At 36.1% G+C, this 15,440-nt stretch overlaps 1 protein-coding gene across 3 annotated transcripts in view; it reads right to left on the bottom strand.

Annotated features, from left to right (window-relative positions):
• SGCZ (sarcoglycan zeta) overlaps positions 1-15,440 on the bottom strand; it is a 1,126,701-nt gene that overhangs the window by 454,895 nt on the left and 656,366 nt on the right. For all 3 annotated transcript variants that reach the window (XM_055287513.2, XM_055287533.2, XM_055287523.2), the window contains exon 2: positions 2,902-3,096. In XM_055287513.2, the coding sequence (XP_055143488.1) occupies positions 2,902-3,096 (195 nt within the window). The remainder of the gene's footprint in view (positions 1-2,901; positions 3,097-15,440) is intronic.

The following is a 15,440-nucleotide window of genomic DNA, read 5'->3' as shown; positions in this document are numbered from 1 at the left end:
AAATGAAAAACACAAAGTATTTCCAAAAATACAAGGGCATATCAATCATACACGTCATGCACAATACCGGTCATAATGATGGACTTCAACAAACATCATAAAACATGTTGGCAGCTATCCTTGCTATGCTAAAAATACAATATTTTGAAAAAAATAACATGCCCACTTTGGTCAAATGAGATGTTAACAGCCATAGATTTCCCTGTGTTGGATGGTAATAGTTATAATAAAAGTGAAATACATTTTGTGCAGATCAATAGTACTCCCTAAACAACTGACACATGACTTTCTACTTCTTACTATAGTATGGCAACTAGTCTTTGGTATTCTCTGTAGATATGAAAACGAACATAATGCACTAGTAAAAACACAAAATTGGTTTTATTTTACTGCTCTGATGGAAGACGATTATAAATTATTTCACACCCTTCAAGTATATACAACATAATCTCCAGTATTCAGGATTGCTAAAGTCTGCGACTATATAAAGAATTCTGAATTATTTCTGAACAACTACGAATGACTACATTGAGCTAGAAAGTGTGTTACCTTACAGTGTGATACATTCCTGAAATCTTCATCCGTGCATTTTACTTCAGCTACATGAAAACAATTTTCGTGGCTGAAGGAAGGACAGTTTTCCTTCTGATTATAAAAAGGTCAAAACATAATTTTTCAAAAGATATGCTTCAAAGGAAAATGTAAAAAAAATAAATAAATACCAACACTCCTATGTAAACAAACCCTTTTAATTATTCCCAGGACCATGTTGCCTTATAATTTACATTCTGGCCAGCTGAGGTTCAAATTAAATAGCTCCATGGGTGACAGGAACCCTGAGGCCCATGAGGATCCTGAGGACACAGGTGACTGTGTCAATGATTTCCCAGGGATGGCTTATCCAGACTTGGTGTCAGCATGGGGCAAAGTATTGGGAGTCTGATGCATGTAGCCATGTAATTACTCATTTAAGTATATTTTCCTAATTAATTTAAATATGCCTGAAAAGCTTACAAGGCTTGAACCTGAAAATTCCTGGAGTCTAGTCATTGGATGGAATCAATGCTCCCTGAAGTGAGAGAGCCAGTCCCATCACTCACGAGCTTTTGAAAGATGCCTTTGAAAGAGAAAATCATACTACTGAAATTTCAAAATTTGGAGAATATGCTTTACCTCTTTTATAATATTAATTTTTAGTTAAAAAATGGGGCCGAAAGTGTTTTCTGCAACTGATAGTCTGGTTGCTATTTAAAGCAGAACAAAAGAATGTGCAGGAGCATAAACATTGCTCCTACCATATGATAAATGACTACTGAAGGACACCCAGACAGTAGTCAGAGAAGGTAGGAGCAGAGCTGAGAACAGAAACATGATGGCTACAGTTGTTGATATTTGTGTCAAAATATTCCCAAATGAGAGGGCAAAGTGAGCCAACTCTTAGACAAAGAAGTGATTCAGATGCATTCCCAGAGAATCTCGTAAGGGAGAAAGTACCTACAAGCCTTCAACTCAACTTCTAGCCACCCACAAGTGGCCTCATGCCTTGATCCCCGGCCTGGGACACATATCAATGTCTAGGCAACAGTTATTATTTTCTAAGTCTGCAAAAATATTGACTCTTGGCCAACTTTTCTTTGCCTTTAGTTTCGTATTTGATGAATACTTTTCAAAATTATAATTTATTGGAAAAATACTGGAACTGTGGCTCATTTCCCTCCACGAGCACATGCTGTTTTGTCTTGATGTGCACAGTGACGGTGTTTCCTCTCTGGAAGGTAAGGCCACCTGCCCACGCAGGCTCCTTGCTCACATAATTGTGCTGCCTTACAACATGGACGGAAGCTAGGGTAATTTTCCCTTTTGATATTCTGTTTCCAACTTAGAATTAAGTGTTAGTGAAGTCAGAAAGAGATGATTCTTGCTAAATCAATACCCAGTGGGGTTTAAAAAACAAACAAACAAACTTAAACAGCCCAGTATAGGAATATCAGTGAAGTTAAACAGCCAGTTTTAGAGTCACTCCTGAGGATGCAGAGTTCTAAAGAATAATAGCAGTCTGGTCAGCAGTGAAAGATACTTGCTTGTATGTGGAGATATCTGAAGTCCCCAGGGAAGGCAGAATGGTTTAAAAGCAGAGTAGAGAAACTGAAGGCATCAGCCAGAAAATATAAAATGAGCTAAACTGGACTTTGCTGAAGCCACAAAATTTTCCCAGGTAAGTCATGCTCATAGACTTATTATAAACATTCAGTAAACTGCAGCAAACTTCATTAATACATTATACAATCATTTTGTAATTAGTTATTTTTATAAAAGAGTGATTTAATTGCTGGTTTATCTTCCATTTTCAAGGGATGTGCTATGAAAGAATGGGGTCACCATCTGATGGCAATTATAGGCGTTAGTCAATGTACTTCAGGAGAAATTCCAGGCTTTTAGATTCAGTCATGCAGTGTGTTACATAGAAAGCAGATATAGAGATATACAGAGGCATATATGTTATATGAAGTAATTCAAAGGCACATATGATTTATAAAATTAATATTAATTTTAATGTGAAGTATCACTTCTAAAAGCAGGCTAAATTTCTTAGATTTTAAGGCACAGTAAGTAATAGTTCATACTTACTGGTTAAATGCTCTTGAAATGTTCTAATGAATCAATGTACTGTGCTGTCTCGTGATCTAAATTTCCCACACTTAAATGGCAGGTAGTAATTGCACACGTGTGTCAGGACTGAACCTACTGAATAAAGTCTTAAAATAGTTTTGTCTTTGGGATTTAAAAACACACACTTGTAAATATTGATAATGAATAACTTTTGATTAAAAAATTAAAGTAACAGAGCTAGATTGTCTTCGAACCAAGAGCAAGAAGATGTAAAATCATAGTGGTACTTACCACAGTGAAATTCATAACTTTCAATATCCATATTGTCATGGCTAAGTTGACTATCATGGTAACCAACAGCAGAAGGACAAAGAAGTATAAGCACCTCTTCCGCCATCCATAAATTCCCACTGGGTAAAGCTGTGCATTCTCAGTCCTTGGCAGGTTATTCTGTTGGGTTGCTAGTATGTATTGTTCTCGTGTCATCTGAAAAAGAAAAAAGAAAGAAAGAGAAAGAAGGAAAAAAAAGAAGCATTAAAAAAATAAATCCATGATTTTTTTGAAACAAAAGATATAATGTACCTTAAAATAATTGGCAGTGAGCATTCAAATCACTATTGTTGTGTAATTAAAATGTTATGGAAATCTTCAAATCATTTTCAATATAGGTTTTTAGAGACATTTAATTCATTGTTACATCCACTATATATATTATTTCCAGTCAGATGTGTCCCATTTCAACAATAAGTTTTTTCTCTTGGGATGCTCAGGTCTACCTCCAGTTACTGGTAACCAAAGAAATCTACTCATGTCCAAGTGATATAGTTTGGATCTGTGTCCCCACCCAAATCTCATGTTGAATTGTACTCTCCAATGCTGGAGGTGGCACCTGGTGAAAGGTGATGAGATCATGGCAGTGAATTTTCCCCTTTGGTGCTGTTCTGGTAATAGAGTTCTCATAGGACTTGATTGTTTAAGTGGGTGGCACCTCCCCACTCTCTCTTGGACCTGCTCCTGCCATATAAGACGTGTCTGTTTCCCCTTTGCCTTCCGCCATGACTGTAAGTTTCCTGAGGCCTCCCCAGAAGCAAAAGCCGCTATGCTTCCTGTACAGCCTGTATAACTAGGAGCCAATTAAACTTCTTTTCTTTGTCAATTACCCCATCTCAGGTATTTTTTTATACCAGAGCGAGAATGGATGAATGCACCAAGCTACTCTTAGACTATGCTTTACCCGTTTTTTTGCAGTAGAGAGAGACTGACTGTATCACAAGAATTTTCCATACCTTTCTCTAAAAATGCAGGATACAAATGGTTCAGTATATATGCTTCAGTAAAAATATTAGTGTATTTGCAAGAACGTGTGGAAAGAAAATTCACATTTGTGTGGATTTATGTAAACGATAGCTATCAAATTAAGTTTTACTCAGAATTATGTTGGTTATTTTAGTTGTGTTTCAATGAATAATCAGAAAAGAAATTTAACTCAAAGAACACTGGATATTATACCATACTATTTCATAATGTAATGAAATTAGAAGTCTGTTCTGAAAAAGTGAAGATGATATTCTTTGATAATGCATAAATTCAGGTTCTAGAATTCTTTCAATAAGCAAATGCATTTTTTACTGTCTTATACAACTTAGACATATGGATAAGAAGAGTCAAACAATATGAATAAGCACTGAATATGTCTTAAGTGTACAATTTTCAGAATAACATATTTATTACCAGAAGGTTGGAAACTGATTTTTATAAAATATAATTTTCTATAAGACAGTAATTGTTCATTATTATTTCTTTAGTTTTTTCTCAGATTGCTTTTATATTTATTAAATGACTAATCTAACAGAAATACTTCTGAATAAATGATACACAAATAAAATTAGTATTAATAATTAAATTGTATGTTAAGTAACATAAAATATATGTACTATAAAATTATCATTATAATGTTCATTGACTAAATCCTACTGTAGATAAAATGTTGAGAATTTTTTTTTCCATAGATTTTTGGGAAACAGATGATATTTGGTTATAAGAGTAAGTTCTTTAGTGGTGATTTGTGAGATTTTTATGCATCCATCACCTAAGTAATATACACTGAACCAATTTGTAGCCTTTTCTCCTTTACCCACTTCTCACCATTTCCCCCGAGTGCCCAAAGTCCATTGTACCATTCTTATTCTTTTGCATCCTCACAGCTTAGCTCCCACTTATGAGTGAGAACACGGAATGTTTGGTTTTCCATTCCTAAGTTACTTTTACTTCACTTAGAATAATAGTCTCCAATCCCATCCATGTTGCTGCGAATGCCATTAATTCATTCCTTTTTATGGCTGAGTAGTATTCCACTGCACATATATATACCACAGCTTATTGAATGATGGGCATTTGGACTGGTTCCATATTTTTGTAATTGTGAATTGTGCTGCTATAAACATGAAAGTGAAGTGTCTTTTTTATATAATGACTTCTTTTCCTCTGGGTAGGTACCCAGTAGTGGGATTGCTAGATCAAATGGTAGTTCTACTTTTAATTATTTAAGGAATCTCCCCACTGTTTTCCATAATGGTTGTACTAGTTTACATTCCTACCAGTGGCGTAGAAGTATTCCCTTTTCACTGCATCTACATCAATGCCTATTACTTTTTGATTTTTTGATTATGGCCATTTTTGAGGTAGTAAGGTACTATTGCATTGTGGTTTTTATTTGCATTTCCATGATCATTAGTGATGTTGAGCATTTTTTCATGTGTTTGTTGGTCATTTGTATATCTTTTTTTTGGGAATTGTCTATTTATGTCGTTAGCCCACTTTTTGATGGGATTTTTTTTTCTTGCTACTTTGTTTGAGTTCCTTGTAGATTCTGGATAATAGTCTTTTGTTGGATGTATAGATTGTGAAGATTTTCTCCCACTCTGTGGGTTGTCTGTTTACCTTCCTGAGTGTTCCTTTTGTCATGCAAAAGCTCTTCAGTTTAAGTCCTAGCTATTTATCTTTGTTTTTATTGCATTTGCTTTTGGGCTCTTCCTCATGAAATCCTTGCTTAAGTCAATGTCTGGAAGGGATTTTCCGATGTTATCTTCTAGAATTTTCATAATTTCAGGTCTTAGATTTAAGTCCTTGATCCAACTTGAGTTGATTTTTGTATAAGGTGGGAGATGAGGATCCAGTTTCATTAACCTACACATGGTTTGCCAATTATCCCCACACCATTTGTTGAATAGGGTGTCCTTTCCCTACTTCGTGTTTTTGTTTGCTTTGTTGAACACAAATAGAGAATCTAAGGTTACACCTCATGGAACTAGAGAAACAAGAAAAACCAAACCCAAACCCAGCAGAAGAAAGAAAATAACCAAGATCAGAGCAGAAGTAAATAAAATTGAAACAAACAAACAAAAATACAAAAGATAAATGAAACACAAAGCTGGTTCTTTGAAAAGATAAATAAAATTGATAAGCCATTAGCAAGATTAACCAAGAAAAGAATAGCAAAGCTCCAAATAAGCACAATTAGAAATGAAATGGGAGATAATACACCCGACACCACAGAAATACAAAAGATCATTTAAGGCTACTATGAACACTTTAAGTGCATAGACTATAAAACCTAGAGGACATGGATCAATTACCAAAAAGATACAACCCTCCTAGTTTAATTCAGGAAGAATTAGAAACCCTGAACAGACCAATAACAAGCAGTAAGATTCAAACCGTAATAAAAAATTACCAACAAAAAGAATCCAAGACCAGCTGGATTCACAGCTGAATTCTACCAGATAGTCAAAGAAGAATTGGCATCAATCCTGTTGACACTATTCCAAAAGATACAGTAAGAGGGAGCTGGGCACAGTAGCTCACACCTGTAATCCTGGTACTTTCAGAAGCCAAGGCAGGTGGATCACTTGAGGTCAAGAGTTCAAGACCAGCCTGGCCAACATGGTAAAATCCCGTCTCTACCAAAAATCCAAAAATTAGTTGGGTGTGGTGGTGGGTCCCTATAATCTCAGCTACTTGGGAGGCTAAGGCAGAAGAATTGCTTGAATCTGGAAGGCAGAGGTTTCAGAGAGCAGAGATCATGCCACTGCACTCCAGCCTGGGTGACAGAATGAGACTCACTCTCAGAGAGAGAGAGAGAGAGAGAGAGAAAATCTTCCATAAATAATTATATTAAGCCAGTATCACCCTAATGCCAAAACCAGGAAAGGACATAACAATGACAGCAAGAAACTACAGACCAATATTCCTGATAAATGTTAAAATCCTTAAAAAAATACTCGCTAACCAAATCCAATAGTATACCAAAAAGATAATTCACCATGACCAAATGGGTTTCATACCAGGAATGCAGTGATACGCAAGTCAATAAAGAATGTGATACACCACATAAAGATAATCAAAAACAAAAATCACATAATCATCCCAATAGAGGCAGAAAACACATTTGACAAAATTAGCATCCCTTTATGATTAAAACCCTCAACAAAACTGGCATAGAAGGGACATACCTCAATGTAATAAAAGCCATCTATGACAAACCCTCAGTCAACATAACAGTGAATAGGGAAAAGTTGAAAGCATTCCCTCTGAGAACTGGAACAAGACAAGAATGCCCACTCTCACCATTCCTCTTCAACAGAGTACTGGAAGTCCTAGCCAGAGCAATCAGATAAGAAAAAGAAATAAAGGGCATCCAAATTGGTAAAGAGAAAGTCAAACTTTCACTGTTTGCTGATGATATGATTGTATACCTAGAAAACTCTAAAGACCCCTCCAAAAAGCTCCTAGAACTGATGAATGAATTCAGCAGTTTCAGGATACAAAATTAATGTACACAAATCAGTAGTTCTGCTATACACCGACAGTGACCAAGCTGAGAATCAAATCAAGAACTCGACACCTTTTACTATAGCTGCAAAAAATAAAATAAAATACTTAGAAATATACCTAACCAAGGAGGTGAAAGACCTTTACAAGAAAAACTACAAAACACTACTGAAAGAAATTATAGATGACACAAAATTGGAAACACATCCCATGCTCATGGATGGGTAGAATCCATATTGTGAAAATGACCGTACTTACCAAAGCAATCTGTAAATTCAATGTTGAGAAATTTTTATAAAAATTATTTGGTTTTTCCTCTTTTTGTTTTAATTTCAAAACTACTGTAATTTCAAATTGCATTAATGTACTGTTAAATCTTATGTTTCCATTTTTTACCATTTTTTAACATGAGGCATGCTATGCTTCATACAATAAAAATAGTTGGATAAGCTATTAAAATATCATAATTTTAAACGAATTGGAAATGCTGATAACAGTAGATGATTCATAGCAAGTTCTCTCAGAATGTAAATAATCCTATTTATTATCATTATTATTTAAGTTAACATTAACAATTTCCTTAAAACTGACCATAAAGCTTTATTCCTTAATTAAACTCTGATTTGGTGTAGATGTGAAACCCATTATGTTACGTAACATAAGTGTTGTAACAGATGATAAGTTGCCAAGGAACTGACTTTGCCTGAGGAATTTGGGAGGAATTTCATGGTTCTGACAGTGGTTTTGATAATAGAGAAAACATAAAAAGAGAATAGGATGAAGAGAATTTGGTTAAGGTGTACAAAATACAGTTCAATAGAAGGGATCAGTTCTAGTATTTCAGCACAACAGTAGGGAAATTATAGTTAACAATAATTTATTGTATATTACAAAAGAGCTAGGAGAGAAGACTTGGAATGTTCCCAACACACATAAAAGATAAATGTTTGAGTTATGAATATCCTAATTGCCCTGATTTGATTATCCCACATTGTATACAGATATCAAAATACTACATCTACCCCAAAATATACACAACATATATATATATATACACATAAATTTTTAAAAAAGCAGAATTTTAAAAATGAAGAGGATTAAAGGAGCTCTGGGGATGATCACATTTAATGGGAAGAACAAGGAGGAGGGGAGAGGGGGAAGAATGCGCACATAGGAGGAGCGTAGGAGAAAGCAGGAGACTGAATGTTCCTCACTGGCAAGTAGGAGACCTTCCCCTTGTAGAGTTGGTCTCTGAAAATTCCAAGTTAAGTGCTATGACTCTTCAGATCATCGAATCCCCTTTATCTCATATTAAAGCAAATTTATTTTCTAGAATGTTCTATTTCTACAAATTCTGTTTCAATATGAAGGTGAAATTAATGTGCGTTAGAAATGACAACTTACTAAATTTCTGAAATAAAACATACACAACTACAAAGAAAATTGTCTTTCAGCAATAAGATTGAATTTTTTTTTGGTAAAGCAACAGAGATTTGGTAACTATATCAAATGCCACTAACAATTTTGACAAGCAAATGAGATAACAAGAGGCTAAAGCAAAAGTTGTGAAAAAAACAAAAAACAAAAAAAAGTTATGGAATTAAAGCTATGTTTATCTCATCAAGAAATTCAATATTATTTTCTTTAATAAAGCTTAGTTTAACGTTATTATTTTATAAACTGTCTTCATCACAAAATACTTTAGAGCATCAACGCTGCAGTAAGACAAGGTTACACTTTTCTTTTAAAAGTTCCTCTTTTTTTCTGTTAAATCTGAGTGTTTTTCAAGATCACAAAAGCTTTCAGTGGCTGTTTTAGTGCAATAGTAGTACTAGTAGAATAATAAAAACATAATCCTAAGTGATTATCCAAACTATCCTACATTTGAAACTTTACAACTTTAGCCTTAAATGTTTAATATTGCCATTTTTAAGCATTAACTATATTCTGAAATTTATTGCTTTCTTTGGAATTATGAAACTTCTATAAATAAAAGATTTTTTTACTAACTGCCTGTTGTCATTCTAATGGAATCTACCAAACAATGCTGCAATTGCAGAGGTACTGATTTTCTCAGAGCAGTTAAGTGGATTTCAGAGAGTTCATCACAATTTTCTGAGAGACAATATCATAGTACCAAGATGTTTCTCTGGCTTCATAATATTGCTGTACCTCCCTTGTGATGTTAATTCAATGCCCTCGAAATCTGTTACAATTATCTTGGTTTTCTTGGCTACTTACGGTAACTAGGACCCTTTTTATTTTAGTTTTGCCATTCTGTTTCATATCACATTTTATGTTTAAAAAGCATTCATTAGAATCAAATGACTTCTAAAATCTAATGTTTCTTAGCTAATACTAAGGAAGTTTTCAGCATTCTTGGATCAAAATGAGTATCCGCATTGCTTATATTACTTTAAATGCATTTACTTGGATCCTCCTGCAATTCAGGGAAGAGCTGGTTTAAATTTGCACTTTGAAATTTCTCTACAAAGGAATACACTTTCCAATGCAGTATTTTATCTAATAATGTAAATAACATTTCTGACAAGATGTTATAAGGTTCAATGAAAGTTGCCTGATCAAATAGAATTTCATGTCAATTTTTGGACATTTTTCTCCAAAGGTGTGGAAAATCTGGTTTCCAGACAGGGTTAGTTTGCTGGCAAATTTAAAAACACAGCATAAAGACACCAGAAGAGAATGAATTAATTTGGAGTCACCTAAACATGGTTCATCACTAATAATCTAGCCCTAGAGAATTCTGGTGACTTCTACTGATCTGGATGGCATGGGAGAAAAAATAACTAGAAAGGGTAGCAGAGATCACTTGGTACCTTAGTCCCTTGCCTCACGTAAGGGGAAAATAGTTCAAAATATTAGGGCCCAGGAAATTTACTAATAATTCCAAACTAGCTAGAATCATTACTTCAGTATTTTTATGTAAGTATTCAGGGTTGGGAATAGTAGTTGAGGCTCCGGGCAGAAGACGGTTTTCATTTAATAAAGTACTTGTGAGTGAAAACTATTGGAAGGTAGAGGTCAAGATTGATGCATTATGAATCTCACAAGTTTGGTGAAAACACGATATGCACATAGAAAAATAAGTAACAGCATATCAAATAGTAACATGCTCAGAAGATGATAAATATAGTAATATAAGAAATACATTATATAAGCAATATAATGTTAATTAGTGACAGACGCTACAAATATAATGGGCATGGTAATATAATCAGGGACTACTTTTAAAATGGTAGAAAGAGAAAGTCTTTCAGAGCAAGCGACACCTGAGATGAGAATAAAATGAAGAAGAGACATAAAAGAGTTTTGTATCTGAAGGCCTAATTGGAGTGGGATAAATAGAAAATTTAAAAAATTAAAAAGTAGAGACAGCAAGTGTAGGCAATTTTTGAGAGATAAAATCAAATAAATGGAATTATAGATGAGTGTCTGGGGGTCTTGTATTGCAGTATTAAACCCAGGACCAATACCAACGTATACAAAAGATAATAGAAAACTGAAAAGAAAAGAGGAAAATGAACGTGAGATCAATAATTGAAGTGACGAAGCTGGGATCAAGAGAGAAGTCACGTGATCTTAGAGGTGTGGTACCAGAGGAACTAGAGACAATGTCAGCAGATCACCCAGTCAGCTGGGCCACCCGAAGGAGGAGTAATATAGACAGGTAATAATTATAATAATTCAAAGAGAATATTCCTTGATCTTAGACACTACTACGCTGACATGGAGGACTCACGTTAGCTTATGAAAAACTGAAGATGGCTGTGCTGTGGCCAAAGTTTGCAGGAGCCTGGCTCCGGGACAAGTGGTACTGAGTGTCGCCTCCTCCCCAGTGTGCTTCCTCAGAGGCTCATTACCCCAAGCTTGCTCTGTGTGGATTTCAGTGTCTGAGATTTAGGATACCTGCAAGTAAAAGTATAGTCTTCACCATTTCTACCCCAAGAGTCTTTCCATTCCTTCAGTGAGGTTTTATTTTTATTTTCTAAAATGGAAGTGGAAGGAGGGCTTAAGAGAATATTATGAGATATGGCTTCTTTCTGGATAGACAGCAAAGGCTAAAATAAATGACTCCTGTTAATAGGCGTGAGTGGACAGAAAGAAAAAAGACGTTAAGGAAATGTACAATGCCTACGATAATTCCTTTAAGTTGTTGTTGGCTATATTAAGGGTCTAAATAAAAACTATCAATGGAATGCCTTGTTTTATTTTCTGTAAGGGAGAAATATTGTCTGAAAGGATGAATAAATGATCCTACCTAAGTGTGTGCCACAGGTTTGCTTCTTCATAACCCTGTAAGTGTAGGGATTTGAACAATTTAAAACTGGTAGTAAGAACTAAGTTTGGAGGTGAGATCTGGTACATAGCTTTTAAAAATCCAAGTTTCATCAGGAAGACAAAAAGAACTCTCAAGATTTGTACAAAAGCTTGAGGAAGTAATAAAGTTAATTTAAGTCCAGCTATTGAGAACCAATTATCTCCAGTCCAAATTTTATCACTAAATAGTCAATCAAAAGATAAAGGCAAAAACAGAATGCAATTGTGTATTGAAAAATATAATTGATGTAATTTTTTTTTTTTTTTTTTTGAGACAGAATCTCGCTCTGTCGCCCAGGCTGGAGTGCAGTGGCAGGATCTCGGGTCACTGCAAGCTCCACCTTCCGGGTTCACGCCGTTCTCCTGCCTCAGCCTCTCCGAGTAGCTGGGACTACAGGCGCCCGCCACCGCGCCCGGCTAATTTTTTGTATTTTTAGTAGAGACGGGGTTTCACCGTGGTCTCGATCTCCTGACCTCGTGATCCGCCCGTCTGGGCCTCCCAAAGTGCTGGGATTACAAGCGTGAGCCACCGCGCCGGGCCAATTGATGTAATTTTTTAAAAATATTACATTTAACAATTTTCTAATATTACTCACATAAACCCTGAATATAATGTGGAGAAACATGCACAAATGCTGGAGGTGAACAGTAAATTATTTGCTCTTCTCATTCACTAATTTGATTCCTTAAAATTAAAATATAAATTGAGCCTCTAATTTCTGCTTAGACCTGTGTTCCCTGTTATAGGAAATACAAATATAAAAGAGATACATGTGAGTCCTGGATAGCAAGCTAATTTGGGAAATTGCTTTTAATTTCTGACAATGAAGCTAGCATTTGGCACGCTAAAATAGCAACATGCAACATCCCCCTGACCATACAAATTAAATCTGGATTCCAAAACCTCTTCAACTCCTCACTGGGAGTGTTAATATTCTAGGAGAAGTGGTAAATCATGTTGTTGTCACTGTTCATTAGGTGTTGATCATATTAGATTTAACACTACAATATCAGTTATCTGTTGTTTATTCAGGCAAGGAACGCAACACAATAGTTTAAAATGCAGTCCTAGACATACTGAGTTCAGGTCCCAGCTTGTCCATTGCCTTCTGTGCATCTTAGGGAAAGGCACTTAGCCTCTCTCTGTCCTAGTTTCCTCAAAGCTCAAAGGCATGCTACATGGGCATATATAAAGGCAATCTGGGAGGAGAAAAGGAGGATGTTAAAGTGCCCTTCTCATTTTAACTAGTAGAAGTACTCATTTTTAAAATGTGTCATCTACCCCTTAGCTAGTGATCCCCTACTTAAGTGCTGTAGAAGTATTTTTATTGGAAGTAACTTTTAAAGACACGGCTGAAATAGAATTTTTAAAACATAATGCTTGAAGGGTCCAAATTATGTGGTGTGAACTTTCCATACCAGAAAGGCATTTTGTTTTCTGCTCCAACAAAATGAGTCTCTAAACAGCCACTAATGTTGAGAGAGATTGAAACAATACAGTAAAGTCTACTTACCATGGCAATTTAAACTTCTCCCTATCTATGATACATAATGCTCAAAGGCACATTTCAGCATAATGATAGTCAAAATTTGCTATGTAAGAAAAACGGCCATTTGGAGTGGATTTTTTTTTTCTACTTGGTTTATGGAAAATGCTGTAGTCAGGTTTTGCAGCATGGAAAAGAAGCAGCCTAGCAACTGAATTTCAAGAATGATGAAAGATAACTGAGTCAAATGTGCTGCCTCTTGAGACAGGAAATGGATGATTCTAGCCAAGCCTGACAGAAAAGAGAAACCTGAATAGGCACTAAAAGGGAAATATTCCCAGACGAAAACAACTTTTATTTAAAAAGTGGACATTTAAAAAAGAATGTTTTTTCAGTCATTCTTAGTTTTCTTTACATACCTCTTACATCCTAAAATTAGGCAGTTTTGTATTGGAAATAGTTATCCAGTATTTCATTGGATGAAAATGCAATGACTTTTTTTTTTTTTTTTTTTTGACATGTATTTAGGCACAGGTTTAAATTTGGGCTTTTAACTTTGAAGTCATTTCATTCTCAGATCTTCTCTGCTGGTAAAAATAGAAACACTTAGCCATTAATACAATTTTGAAGGAGCCCAAGCCTTTTGCCTGCTCAGAGGTTATCAACTTAGAGAGATAAAACAACAAAGACAGTCCACAGGCACCATTTACGCTAAGATTGCAAGCATGAGACACCCACTGGTGAGTCCTAACGCATGTTCACAGCAGGGGAAGAAGGAAAAATCTTTAAGGAAAAACAAATTTGCCAGAAACACAGCAAGAGAGCTTAACCGGGCAAGCAGAAAGCCCACACTACTTAAAACAGTAAGGATTAACAAGAAAACGTATTTGAAAAACAATGGTAAGAAAACATATCCAGAAAGGGGAAGGGATATTGTCTTGTATTCTAACACCAAGCAGAACAAGGTAATGAGAAAAAAGATAAGAGAGGATGGCTTCCATAACCCTGATAATAAAGTGAAAGACACAAATGGTTATGAAAAATCTTGCAAACAACTTTCAAAATACTTTATTGGAAAGTCATTTTTTTTCCACTCTGACAAACTTCTTTACATTTTACCAGATTCATGTAAATTATTTATAGTGTAGTCAAATTTATTTTGATGTAAAATTTTCAAATGGGTAATAAATCTATGGGATATTTGTTCCGCTTTGGGTTATCTCCCTGGTGGAGATGATGAAAGGACAAATTCACAATGAATATGTTTTAATTTAAAATGGACTGCTTTAAACAAATGAAACAGAGAAGATCTTGCAGAGACCAACAAAGTCTAACTAAAATAAGTGTTTAATCCTAGTATTATTATATGCTGACTATTTAGATAAAGAGAAAGCAGCTGGACTAGTAATTTGATTATTATCTTGAATTATTTAGATTTTAAAAGAGAAAAAAGATAAGCCTGAATATTGATATAACAAGTTAGAGGCAGACAGGAAATGGGAAGTAGTACAGCATTCAATGGCACAAAGGCGGAAGTAAAAAGTGGCCGAATGGCCATCATAAGATGGGGCCAGTGTGGGTAGATTTCTCCATCCATTCTGGGTCGATCCCCTACTGAGGCCAGACCCTGATTCTCTGCTCTCCACTGGTGGATCTCAGTAGAGACTGTACAAGAGACCATGGACCCAAGAAAGGTGAAATCTTTACTCATCATTACTTATATCGGCCTTGGTGAGGTACACCTATATCATGAGTACAATTTGCCTTTCCACCAAAGGTGAAAAAGGAAAAGAGAAAATGACTGATGCCACCTTCTTCTTTTGTTTTACCTGATAGTGAGAGGTGACGGCATGCTGGCAGCCCTCACAGCCCTCGCTCGCTCTCCGCGCCTCTCGGCCTTGGCGCCCACTCTGGCTGTGCTTGAGGGGCCCTTCAGCCCGCCGCTGCACTGTGGGAGTCCCTTTCTGGGCGGGCCAAGGCCAGAGCCGGCTCCCTCAGCTTGCGGGGAGGTGTGGAGGGAGAGGCGCGAGCGGGAACCGGGGCTGCGTGCGCTGCTTGCGGGCCACCGCGAGTTCCGGGTGGGCGGGCCTGGGCTCAGCGGACCCCACACTTGGAGCGGCCGGCTGGCCCCGCCAGCCCCGGGGCAGTGAGGGGCTTAGCACCCGGGCCAGCAGC

This window comes from Symphalangus syndactylus, chromosome 1 (genome assembly GCF_028878055.3).
Source record: "Symphalangus syndactylus isolate Jambi chromosome 1, NHGRI_mSymSyn1-v2.1_pri, whole genome shotgun sequence".
NCBI classification, from domain to species: Eukaryota; Metazoa; Chordata; class Mammalia; order Primates; family Hylobatidae; genus Symphalangus; species Symphalangus syndactylus.
Note: the sequence above shows the minus strand (reverse complement) of the source record. Positions and strands in the feature narration are given on the sequence as shown.